Here is a 12,611-nt window from a genome sequence, read left to right as displayed (position 1 = left end):
CATACACTCAAAAAGCTGCTTCTCAGGTTATACTACTTGGCAGTCTATCTTCCAAAGAGCCAACGGTTCATCAGAACAATAATATTTCAGGGATTTTTGGAGATCATTCTTTGTGTTATTTCCCAAAGGCACCGAAATATAACTATCATAATTCATCCTTTAGCCTCTGCAAGACAGCTGGCAAAATAATGTAACCTGCAGACTCACTCTGGTACTGAGGCATTGATGGCATTGGCCTAGTCTACACTGCGGGGGGGGTGGGGAGGGAGTGGGGATCGATCTAAGTTACGCAACTTCAGCTACGTGAATAACGTAGCTGAAGTCGACGTTCTTAGATCTACTTAGGGCGGTGTCTTCACTGCGGCAAGTCGACGACTGACACTTTCCCGTTGACTCCGCCTGCGCCTCTTGCCCTGATGGAGTACCAGAGTCGACGGGAGAGCGGTCGGCAGTCGATTCATCGTGTCTACACTAGACACGATAAATCAACCTCCACTGGATCGATTGCCGCCCGTCAATCCAGCGGGTAATGTAGACAAGCACTTTGAGAGCAACTGTGAAATCATTCCAAGCTCCAAGATTCCAAGTGATAATTAAAGTAAATACCCCTCAACAACTGCCAGCAGGAAGTGGGATTACATACCTAACAGAGAAGTAGCAGGTAAACAATAAAAAAACCTACACTTTACATGGAAGGGGTACATATACTTTAATGGCTACTCAAATGGCCAGTAGCAATTACTGGTATTATCTAATCTTTATTTACACTTCAAAAAAGCATAACAAGTTATGCACAGCTATTCTGTATCACATGTTCCTCTCACTGTTACCATCACCCTCTCTCTTTTTGTTTGTTACTTCTACATGTTAAAATGTTTATGTATTTAAATAAATGTTTTACATTCAGCCTACCTCAGGACAAGGATAACTAAGACTGGTCTTACAATATTAAGTCTGGTGATCCAGCAAGGGAAACAAATGGCAGAGTCAAGGACCTATCACTTAAAATATATTGCTTCCAGTCCTCTAGAGCTTAAATATTAGAATTTTTAGAAAAAAACGCCTCCTCTAGTATAGTTATCAGGAAGTCTCAAGCCGCCAAGTCCCAAATCACATTTATTTTGTGCAGAGCAGGAATTTAATCCACAGTGTATAGCCCATTAAGACTTCAACATTAAAATCCAAAAGATTACAATACACCTTGCTGTAATGGGGGGAAGGTGGGAAAACACATGTTTAAACCAAAGTATTTCTTATATTATTAACAGCCCAATAATCATACCATTTAGCCATCTTCAAAGAAATATAAATATTACATTTGGCATATATGATTACAGAAAGTAAGCAAACAAAATACACAGCTCTGAAGTCTTTAAATATTCACCCTTTCGTATAAGACATGACACTTACTTGCCATCTGTGTCTGATGCAGCTGCATAGTGCAATGGTGTACAACCCCTCTCATCAAGGTCATTCACACTAGCTCCAGATCCCACAAGGGCAAACAGGCACTGGTAATTACAATTGGCAGCAGCATAATGAAGTGGAGTTCTTTAGTATACATTCAAATACAAGAGAAAGACATGCAACAGATTAATGACAAAAATGCAAAATAAAATGAAATTTTAAAAACATTTTATTATTGGCTGAATAATTCAGTTCTAATATATGTAAATATTACATGGTTCAATAAAAATCATTTAAAAAAATGTAATAGCAGCCCAGGGTACATATTTGTCAGCCAATACATGGGCAGCTTGTGTGTGTTGAGAGGTATACATACATGCACAGGAAAAAGAAAGAAAGAATTATTGAAACCTCTGTTTGTTCAAACAACTTAATTTTAGGCCATTCACTGACAAAACATGAACAAATCTGATCATCCATAGTGCAAAGCCACCAAGACAGACCAGAACAAAATTCAACTGTTTATTTAGGGTGAAATTTAACCCTTCCTGCAGAACATCTAAAGTAGTTTTGTGTGGAGTGCTCAGTAGGATTTTGAGGACAGAACTGAGGTCTAATGTGGAGTCCTACAGAGTGTCTATTTGTTTTATCCTGTCTTAATGTACCAAAAATATATGCTTGTTTAAAAAATAAAACATTATGATTTTTTAAAATATGTATTTGATTTTAAAGAAACTTGACATTTGAATTTCATATGAAAATATAGTATTGATGAATTACTCAGCCTAGGGGGAAAAACCCTTACCAAACATAATATAGTATATAAACAATTTTCAGAAGTCAATGACTTAGGTGCTTTTGAAAATTTTACCCCAAGTGACTGAGGGGTCTAAGGGCACGTTTACACTGCCCCGCAATTTGGACAGAGGGATTGTTAATAGTGTGCACCACAGTTCCCCATGTGGACACGAATTCAAAGGTTCCAAGTTTGCACTAACAGACTTCTTCAAAGAGTGTGAACTCTGGATCTTTAAGTTCATTTCTGCAGCATCCACATGGGAGAGTTACAAAGCGGCACTTTCAATATCAGTGCACACCACTACTTTTTAGTCCAAACTTCAGGGCAGTGTAGACATGCCCTCAGTTCCATTTTCAAAAGAGACTTAGTAGCCTAAGGGTACGTCCAGGCTACCCGCAGACATCGATCCCGCGCTGCGAGGACCCAAAGTCGGAATAAGATACGTAGCTAAGTTGCATATCTTATGTCAACCCCCCTCCCAATGTAGACCAGCCCTAAGTCACTGTTGACAAGGGACTTAGGTGCTTTGAAAATTTTGCCCTACATCTTGTTTTTTTAAAGTTACTACACTACTCTCATCCCCTTTATCTCCTCCCTACCTATGATAACTCTTTTTTTTAAAATCTCTTTCCCCACAGATCCTTTCTTCATCTCTCAATATATGTCAAGAATGTCAAATAATCTCATTCCTGGTCCAAATATAATCAGCAGCCCAACAAAAATTTAAGTGCAGCTTCCACAGGGAAAACTACTACAATTAACCCTTCTATCCTCAGCCAAGGGTGCAAGTAGGACTTCAGCAGAAGTATCTGACTATGAATTGTGTCTCCTTCTGGAGTCCTACTCCTGTCACTCAACCAAGGACTGAGGGACCATTTCCACTAAACCATTGATGCTACGAACAATATTTTTAAATTATGATAAATTCTTGCCTCTGGTTCTTCCAGAGCATCTCTTCTTAGTTCTCAGTCTTTCTGACTGTAATCTCTTTGGCTGTCTTTAATTAGTATCTTGCACAAGCACTAACCACACTGTCTGCACTTAAATAACAATCTGGTACTAGCAATAGTTATTTGAAGAAAGTAAAAGCATGAGTGAGAGCAAAAGCGAGAGAAAACTATATGAAGAAGGGATGGATGGAGGTAAAAAGGAAAGTTATTTTATTAAAAGAATTTAGATTTTACTTTAAAAAATACAGAAGATTGCAAAATGTTCAGAAGTGGCAAAGCAAACAGGTTGATAAAGAGCATTTATAGCCTTGACAGGTGGGCTAATGAGGAGATACCAGTAAATCTACAGGTTGAGAGCCACTTAAACCCATCAGAATGCACCTTCCACCAAAAACATCTTTATTCAAGTTACAGTAACATATGAGATCAATTGGACAATTTGGAAGAAAAAACAAATACATATTAAAATACACAAAACAACTATATAACAGAATGTAACAAATCAAATCTTGTGACTTTTCTATAATTATAAACTTTCAATAAGATGCTTAGACTAAATTGGTTGTAGTACTTGGATGGGGTTCCAACAATTTATTATGAATACAATCACTCCAAAAGGAATGTATTGTGAAGGAATATGGGCTCCTTCACACAGAATCATTGTGCTACTTATGTGAATGTTTTAATAAAGTTCTAAAATCCACAAACTTAGAATGTTGTGTCCTACCTCCCAAATTTGTCCTTTTTGTTGAAGTCTGCACCAGTGTTGAGCAGAAGGTTTAGGCACTCCAAATTCCTATTAAATTAATGCAACATTGATTGCAAATTAAATTATTTTCAAGCACACAGTGCCCTTTACAAACTATCGTAATTGCTACACAGTTATTTATCACACAACAATATTTTTTACTGATAATGAATCAAACTATGTTTTGCATACAAAACACCACCAAAAACAGACTTTAAAGTTGTTGAAGAAAATATTAAAGGACCATAAACTGTCCTTGGTCCAAATGTAGGAATGTTGATGTTTATGCAGTGTGCCTTTTGAAATCAACAAGAGCATTGTCCTAAAGTAGTAAATACACTTCTAATTTGATGGAAACGTAACAGAAAAAATGAATACATGCTAAGAGTTTTTTGCCATGATTCAGCCCATGGCAAGTTTTACCTATACATTTTTGTTTTAAAGACTTTTAATAAGTGCCAGGAAAAACAAAGTTTGCAATGCATATGCTATCTTTGATACTGCATTATGAAGAACACAATCTAAAAAAAACTATTTATGGCGATCGCTGTAAACATTGTTCAGAGAGAGAGGAAAATTACTAAGATTATGATGTGAAGCCTAAATGTGAGGATGAGAGTGAGATAACATCACAAGTGAGTAATTTTTATTCCAAGGATATTTTATACCAGTAAATAGAACCCTACGTGGATAAAAAAATTGTATCTGCAAAAACGATACACAGGATATCTGCAGATTTGCTAGGCTTTGGATATAAAATGTGGATCTACATCCACTAATGATCGCAAAAATGGTTCACGGAAATCTGCATCTGCGGATATCCACCAATTTGCAGGGCTCTACCAGTAAACAGCCACCAAAACAAACAAACAAACAAAAAAACATAAAAAGTACCCTTGGTTTTATTATATGACTTTAAAATGATATGTGCATGCAGCATTGGCCATCTGATTTCTTGAAAGCTGTGTGCACTTGAGCATGTACAACAATCTATTGCCCAATTTTTCTAGGCAACGTTGAATAGCTACTCTGTACACTAATTTTATAGTAACTAATAAACTGATCCTCCCAATACTTGTGCACATGTTTGGCTTTATTAATGGGCGGCCTCAAAGTTAATGTGACTAATATTGTGCTTTAGTCACATGCATGAAGTGTCTGCGGAATCAAGGCCTATATGTTTACATGCACTCCTTAAGATGCCCACCTAGAGAAACAAGTCAAATCCTAGTTCTTCTATAGTCTGAATTCTTCACATTACAATCCATCTATGAGCACTATTGATCAAAATGTCCTTGCTTCTGGTTAACTGAACTCCAGTTGGCACTGCATGATTTAGCTTTACTATTGACAAATCTATGTGCAGGAATATGCTAAACATACAGGTTTCTCAGGCTCTTACTGTGTGTGAAAACAACAAGGAGTCCGGTGGCACCTTAAAGACTAACAGATTTATTTGGACATAAGCTTTCGTGGGTAAAAAACCTCATTTCTTCAGATGCATGTTTTTTTATACACGGAAGCTTATGCTCAAATAAATCTGTTAGTCTTTAAGGTGCTACCGGACTCCTTGTTGTTTTTGTAGCTACAGACTAAACACGGCTACCCCCTGATACTGTCTGTGTGCACATTCATGCTATCCTCAGCTTCCCTCACATGCTGGTAAAAACATTTAAACATTTTTTCTTCGTGAATAATCAAAAATAAGTTAGCCCCCTGCATTTGTTGAAAAAAGTAATCTAATATCCAGATGTTTATAAATACAACGAATAGCATATACTATAAAGATATACACACACAGAGGGTAAAGTTGTATCTAGCTCATACATAACTGTGCCTGGGGTAAGGCAGTACGGAGCCCTCCCCCAACTCTGCATAGCCTATTTCAAAGGGCTGGCCAGAATTACAGCCCCTATGCCCCACTGTGAGCAACTCGATGGAAAGGGGATAAGTGAAGAAAGCAGGTGAGGTCGTGGCACTGTACCCCTTCACCATGTGTCTCTGAAGTGCTCCTAACATAGGACTCTGGTAAATGATTGCCCTAAATAACATGGTCTATACTTTCGATAGGTAGTAAAAGATGCAAGTAAAATTAATCCATTCTGAGCCAATCCCAAACCTGGTATAAACACTGATTACTCCTGGGGGAATTCTTCACCAAAAAATTTAAAATTCTGCACACAATATTTTAAAATTCTGCGTATTTTATTTATCAAAATAATGCAATATAATCACTTTGGTTTCAATTATTTCCGTAATTTATTTAAACTACAAGATAATGGATGGAGAATGGAAGCGGGGAGCATTGGAGGAAATCCCCAAACCCCCTTTCCTAATAGTCAACAAATATATAAAGCCATATGCTCAGTGCTCTTCAGTTGCCTGATGTAACAAGTGAGGACTGGGGAAATCAAACTCACAATTTATATTGGCTACTGACCATCTCCAGAAAAGGAATTAGCAAACAGTTCATGGAGCACATTTTGATAGGAAATTCTTTCAGTCCAAAAAGTTAGACCCGTTCTAATCACGAAAGCAACATAAGCATTTATAAGGCCATACTGTCCTTTACACCCCTCTGGTAATGTAAAGGAGCCTTAAAACTTTTATACCTGTTTTATACTCCTGGGGGAATTCACAAAGACAATGGAAGCAATTCACTAAGCAGGCAGGCTGCTGCATTCTGCTCTGCCTGAAGGGACAGAGTCTGTCCCAGGCCTACCTCCTCAGAAACACCCCAAAGCCCTGCCCCTCCACGTTGAACATGCTGCAATAGGGAGCAAGACGGACAGAGTGTCTCACTCATACACACACACACACACACACATACCCCTGCCCATCCCCCAGGTGATTTACATCTCTACTGGCTGCTCCAAGCATCAGAACCAACCTGCGTACACTGCCGGGGAGGAGCGTGTGACCACTCTTGCGGCCTCCCTTTGTTTCCCCATTAGAAGTCATTTTTCTGTGGGGAAGCAAAGAAATCTGCGGGGTACATGAATTCTACGCATGCGCACTGATGCGGAATTCCCCCAGGAATAACTGATTGTGTTTGGCCATTACAATAAATGATTGATGACTGAGTAGAAATTGCAATTTATGCCTTTTTAAAGCTTGTAGAAAGAAGCCATCTTGAAATTATGTTCACACTTACAAAGCTCCTTGGGAGAAAAAGGAGGAAAACACTATCAGGATCAATGATTTAAGAAAAAAATTAAAAGTGAAGGCAGAGCTTCTACCTACCCTCCAGCTGCAGCTGCATGAAGGCAGGTCCTGCCAAAATCATCTGGGGTGTCTATGTCAAAGCCTACAAAAATAAGTTCGTATACTGTGAAACCATATATTTAATTCAACCCCTTCACCAAACTGCCCTTCAGTAATTAGGCTGTAATGCCATCAAGTAAGTTTATGTTATTTACAACAGTAAATATTGAAACAAATTTTTTCCTTAATTTAAGAATTTCTTAGTGACCGGAATTAGTAAACTACACAGGGATGAATTCCAGTTCTCCCCAAATTTTCCCCCACACTATGCTTCCCCTCTTTCTTCAGCCCAAACTGGATGGACTCTACATATGTGTCCCATCTCGCATGGAGAGTACACATAAAGCTAGTTAGTGATTTGATTTGAGAAGTGGTCTCTAGATTACTAATATGGGCTGCCTCTCCATTGCCCCTATTTCATACTCTCCCTCCCATTAACCCCCCTAGGAGGCTTCACCCAAAGTACAAAGTATTTCTCAGTTCTGTTCACTGAACAATCCATCTCGTCACACTAATACCTTGCCTGACTCCACTGTCTCCAAAATGGTCATCCATATAGGGACAAACGGACTTTGCAAGGGTTGCATCACTGTGGTGGATGAATTCAGATTCCAGAAGGGTTCTTAATATATGAATCAACTAATTTCACCTCCCTCCCCACAAAAAATACACTAGTCAAAGATATCAATCTTCACCAACATCAACTTATTAAAAAGGAGTTTCTAGGCTCCTGGTGTCCAACCTTTTCAGACTGAGTGCTGCACATATAAAATTTTTAAATGGTCAAGCAACCATGACTGATGCTTTAGATTGTGTGTGCTGGTCCACATCCCTTTGTGCAACTAACATACACAATGGAAATCATCTGCAAATCCTCTGATGGAGATTACCTTGACACAGAGAAGTCTCCTGTAGGTGCACATCTAGTACAACTTTGCACTGTGACAGAAAGGGGAAGTGGCTGGAGCATGCTGAGCTTTGCCTATCCTCCAGCTGTCACATGGTACCTAACGGACAGTTGTCAGCTGGTGCAAATTACAGCAAGATGCTCTAACCAGTGCTGGAGAAGAGAATCAAGAAGCCTAAATGACAGTTCCTCAGCTTCTCTTCTTTTTCCCCCTTCCCCTGGGCTTCCCTACTTCCCTGTGGTGTGGAAGGGAGCCCTCCTTTTGCTAATCACTCTCCTAGGCTGAAGACAGACAGTCAAGCTTCCCTTTTGAGCCCCCTGGAGCTTCCATCTCTCACCAGGGAAGCAGACTATGGAGCAGCCAAAATTAGTAAGTCTTCCCTGCTTTGCCATGCAGTAGGTATTCAGCTGAAAAGGGACTGACACTGTTCAGCATAATTCCAGCTCACAGCAGAGCTGATCCTGGGGTCACAGGTGAAGCAATACCCTGTACTGTTTCTTCATAGTGAAGGGTCTGATTAAACACTTCAGTTTGAAAGTCGCAGAGTGCTGCTCAGGGAACATGTTTTTAATTCATAATCAAACACAAACATTCTTCTTAATGCAGTTGCCCCCAGGGCCTAGCAGTTAGAGCCTGTAGAGCCACAGGTTGAACACCACTGTTCTAGGCAAAGCTGTATTGGAATCATGACAATTTGGAGTTCGAGGGACAAGTTAAGAAGATATTAAAGTGATATCATCACCTCAGGTTTTGAGCCACTATAGTTCCTAAACTACTTGTTTAGTTTGTCTCAATCCCTCCAGAAAATGTGCGCACAAGACCACACTTTTGAAATTTCAGGCATATTGCTTCAGTTCTGGCAAAGTTTTACAAGTTTTCAAATTTAGGCTTACCACAGAAAGCTTGCTCCATCTTTAACTATGCAAGGTAGCTCAGACTAGCCAGCACAATCCTCAGCTATAAACAAGCTAACAGATTATTTCTTTGTACTATTGAAAAAGGGCTTAAATATTGTGAAATATAACTGAAAGTACTAAAAGGTTAATGTATATGTAGTAACCACAACACATTTTTAAGAGTATCCTACCTGATGAAAGGAGCTTTCTGCAACAGTCTGAAAATCCACTTAATGCTGCCAAATGGAGAGGAAACATCCCATGTACACCTCTCCTAAGATACATCATAGTCTCATTACAATAAAAAATCAAGATTGCATGCTAAATTGCACATGTATAGGGTTTCATCAACAAAATCTAATTAGAATGATTAGATCTGAGGAAATCTCTTAATATGTTAAGAAGCTTACTTTCAATCTAAAAATAATGATTCATTCAGAGTGACAGTCAGTTAAAATGTATGAGGTTTTGGTTTGCATATTTCAACTATTATATTGGAAGTACAAGTTGGCAACACAGTCCACTATTTCTTTTCTGATTTTTGTTTACACTACAATGAGATGTGACACTATAACAAGATACAGTATCTGCAAAGAATATATGACTGAATGCATTTCTAATCTCAGAACATTTAAAGAGCTAAGAAAGTAATGTGAAACAATACACTACTCTGGCTTTCTAATTAATGCATTTCTGAACTATTTTAGCCTATATCCAAGTTAGTTACTTACTTTGCAGTGTCAGCACCACTTGTAATTAGGGTGTTGATTAGTAGCTCATGACCATATCTAGCTGCAATGTGCAAAGGAGTATTTCCATTCCTATCTTCACAGTCTATTTCAGCTCCTACAATATAAAAGTTAGTGTGAATGCACATAAACGGTACATGCACATATGTTTGTTAGCAAAATGGTGTTAAAGATTAACAAGTTTAAAGTAAAAGTAACGAAAGAGTGATTTTTTTGGTTTAAAAATTTAAAATGTTTTAGTGGTACTGAGTACTAATGGTACTGCTAGGGAATTTTGCGCCAAAAAATAAAAATTTTGTGCACAATATTTTAAAATTCTGCAAATTGCTATTTGTCAAAATAACACTATATAATCAGGCCAGTTTCGATTACTTTGGTAATTTATTACAAAATACTTGCCAGAAAGTATGTCTGTAACAATACAGACAACCAAAAAGATTCAGAAAATGTTTTTTGACAAACAGATTCCTTATAGGCATATTAACACAGAATTTGAGGTATTTTTGTTGACAGTTATCTTGTTTCAGTGAAATTAAATACAACAGAACCTTGTTTAACCTCCATTATCTGGCTCTCCTTATTAACCAAACCACCAGCCGCTAAGGGCTGACACCTGGATCACCCGCCACTAGGGTTTGCAATCCTTCTAGCTGCTGGTAACCAGACCCCCGAGCCCTGCCCCCATCCCTCACACCTTCTCCCCCCAAGGCCCCACCCCCATTGCTCGCGAAATCGTCTCAGGGAGCCTGCTTGTACATAACAGGCAGCCCCAACAGAGCAGGGGCTGGCATGGGTTAATAATCTGGAGTCTCACCCCAGCCCATGATAACCAGACTTTTGGTTAGGGTTGCCACCTTTCTAATTGCTAATAACTGGACTCCTGAGGCCTCCCTCCCCAGGCCCTGCCCCTGCTACACCTCTTCCCTCGAGGCCCCGCGCATCACTTGCTCAGCACAACCCCCCGCACCCTCCACCCCACAGTAACCAGACTTTTGGTTTGAGTGCCCGAGGGCTGCCAGGTCCCCTTTTAGACTGGACTTTCTGGTCAAAAACCAGGCACCTGGCACCCTAAATGACACTTGGACAGAGAAGCCAAAAACCGGACTGTCTGGGTAAAACGCAGATGGGTGGCAACCCTGCCCACTGCCCATTCTCCAGTTTATCTGGATTTTTGGTTATCCAATCTGGCTCTGGTCCCAATTAGACCAGATACTCGTGGTTCCATTGTAATACATTTGAAACACACAAGACCGGAAAAAGGAAGCATTTTGGTGGAAATCTCAAATTGTGTGTGAAAAAATAAAATTCTGCAGGGAACATTACTTCTATGCAAATTCTGCATTCTGCAGTGGTGCAGAATTCCAGCAGGAGTATAATGGACAGCAAGTAAATGCAGGTCTCTTGTCATGTATCGGTAGAGCAGGGGTTCTCAAACTGGGGGTCGTAACCCTCAGGGGGTTGCGAGGTTATTATGTGTGGGGTTGCAAGCTGTCAGCCTCCACCCCCAAGCCCTGCTACGCCTCCAGCATTTATAATAGTGTTAAATATTTAAAAAGTATTTTTAATTTATAAGGGGGTGGGGTTGCACACAGAGGCTGTGTGAAAGGGGTCACCAGTACAAAAGTTTGAGAACCATTACTGTAGAGGGCAAATTGTTTCTGTAACTCAATGCTGTAGAAAAGGGACAATAATACAAATACCCTTGGTTTTCCATCTTTAAAGTGAAGATATAGATGGGTAGAGTCTATATGCATCTCATCAGAGTATAAAAACCTCACTAACTGAAATACTGGCCATAGCAAAACAAGAATATGAAAATGTCTTTAACATTTCAATATATATACATAAATACTTTTTTTCTTTTTACCATTCTGGATGATGGTTTGTGATCTTGAAAATCTACCATGGATTGCTGTCATATGCAATGGTGTTTTCCCATCTTTACTCTGGAAATAAAACAAACAAAAATAAAAAACCATCAACCCACAGCCAGCTACATTTATATACCAAAATCACCAAGGAGAAGTGATCCTTTTCCACCAACCCCTTCAATTCCCTCTCCACACTACTATAAAACAGTTGCTGGTAGTAAAAAACCAGGATGACACTGCAGGCTATTCAACACTGCTGTTATCCTGTTCTTGTTAATCCCTTCTCCAGCTCTATCTGACAACTCAATGATGCACACTCACTCAGAATTATGCTGTTAGGACAATCAAGATGATAGTGGCAGCAGATAATCTTAGCACCAAGAACTACATTTACTTCTTCCCTAAATCTAAAGCCAAAAAAATAAAGGTTCTTTTAAAGAACTGACTTGTATTCAGACTGAATAAGAGAACCTTATTACAGAACATTACAAAATATGTTAGAAGACTGACATTAAAATATTCATCTGTTTCTTTGATGTTAATTCAAAATGCAACTCATAAGTAATTCATCACAAACCACAAGTAATCCTTAAGGCAAACTATTCAACCACACAGGATACTGTACATTTGACACACACATGAAAAGTACAATTAACAACTCACCCAGAAAAGGTACCCTGAAATTAGGTCAACTTTAACAGAGGGGATTCTAGTTTTTAACAGCACTATCTAAATACATTCATAAACTGTCTCTCCTATGAAATTTAGTCCATAGTTAGCTCATTATAGGTTAATGAAAAATCTAAATGCACACAAAAAACGTTACACACACACACACAATACTAGGCAATGTGACACTAAATTGCAACCATCATATTACTATATAAAAACTATACCATTTTCTATTCCCTTAGGTGTACATACACATGTTAATTAACGGCATACAGTAGAATGAACACAAAATTCCCTATTGCAAGGGGACAAAGTTAAACTTGCTGCGGGAACTTCTCCACTAAATA

General features: G+C 38.9%; 1 protein-coding gene across 5 annotated transcripts in view; it reads right to left on the bottom strand.

Annotated features, from left to right (window-relative positions):
• The window catches only part of ANKRD28 (ankyrin repeat domain 28), a 205,414-nt gene that overhangs the window by 36,997 nt on the left and 155,806 nt on the right, over positions 1 to 12,611 (bottom strand). For all 5 annotated transcript variants that reach the window (XM_054020034.1, XM_054020036.1, XM_054020037.1 and 2 more), the window contains 6 exons: positions 11,589 to 11,667; positions 9,704 to 9,818; positions 9,164 to 9,246; positions 7,148 to 7,211; positions 3,884 to 3,952; positions 1,411 to 1,551 (listed from right to left, as the gene is read on the bottom strand). In XM_054020034.1, coding sequence (XP_053876009.1) covers positions 1,411 to 1,551; positions 3,884 to 3,952; positions 7,148 to 7,211; positions 9,164 to 9,246; positions 9,704 to 9,818; positions 11,589 to 11,667 — 551 coding nt within the window. The remainder of the gene's footprint in view (positions 1 to 1,410; positions 1,552 to 3,883; positions 3,953 to 7,147; positions 7,212 to 9,163; positions 9,247 to 9,703; positions 9,819 to 11,588; positions 11,668 to 12,611) is intronic.

The sequence above is a fragment of the Malaclemys terrapin genome, chromosome 2 (genome assembly GCF_027887155.1).
Source record: "Malaclemys terrapin pileata isolate rMalTer1 chromosome 2, rMalTer1.hap1, whole genome shotgun sequence".
NCBI lineage: Eukaryota > Metazoa > Chordata > Testudines > Emydidae > Malaclemys > Malaclemys terrapin.
Note: the sequence above shows the minus strand (reverse complement) of the source record. Positions and strands in the feature narration are given on the sequence as shown.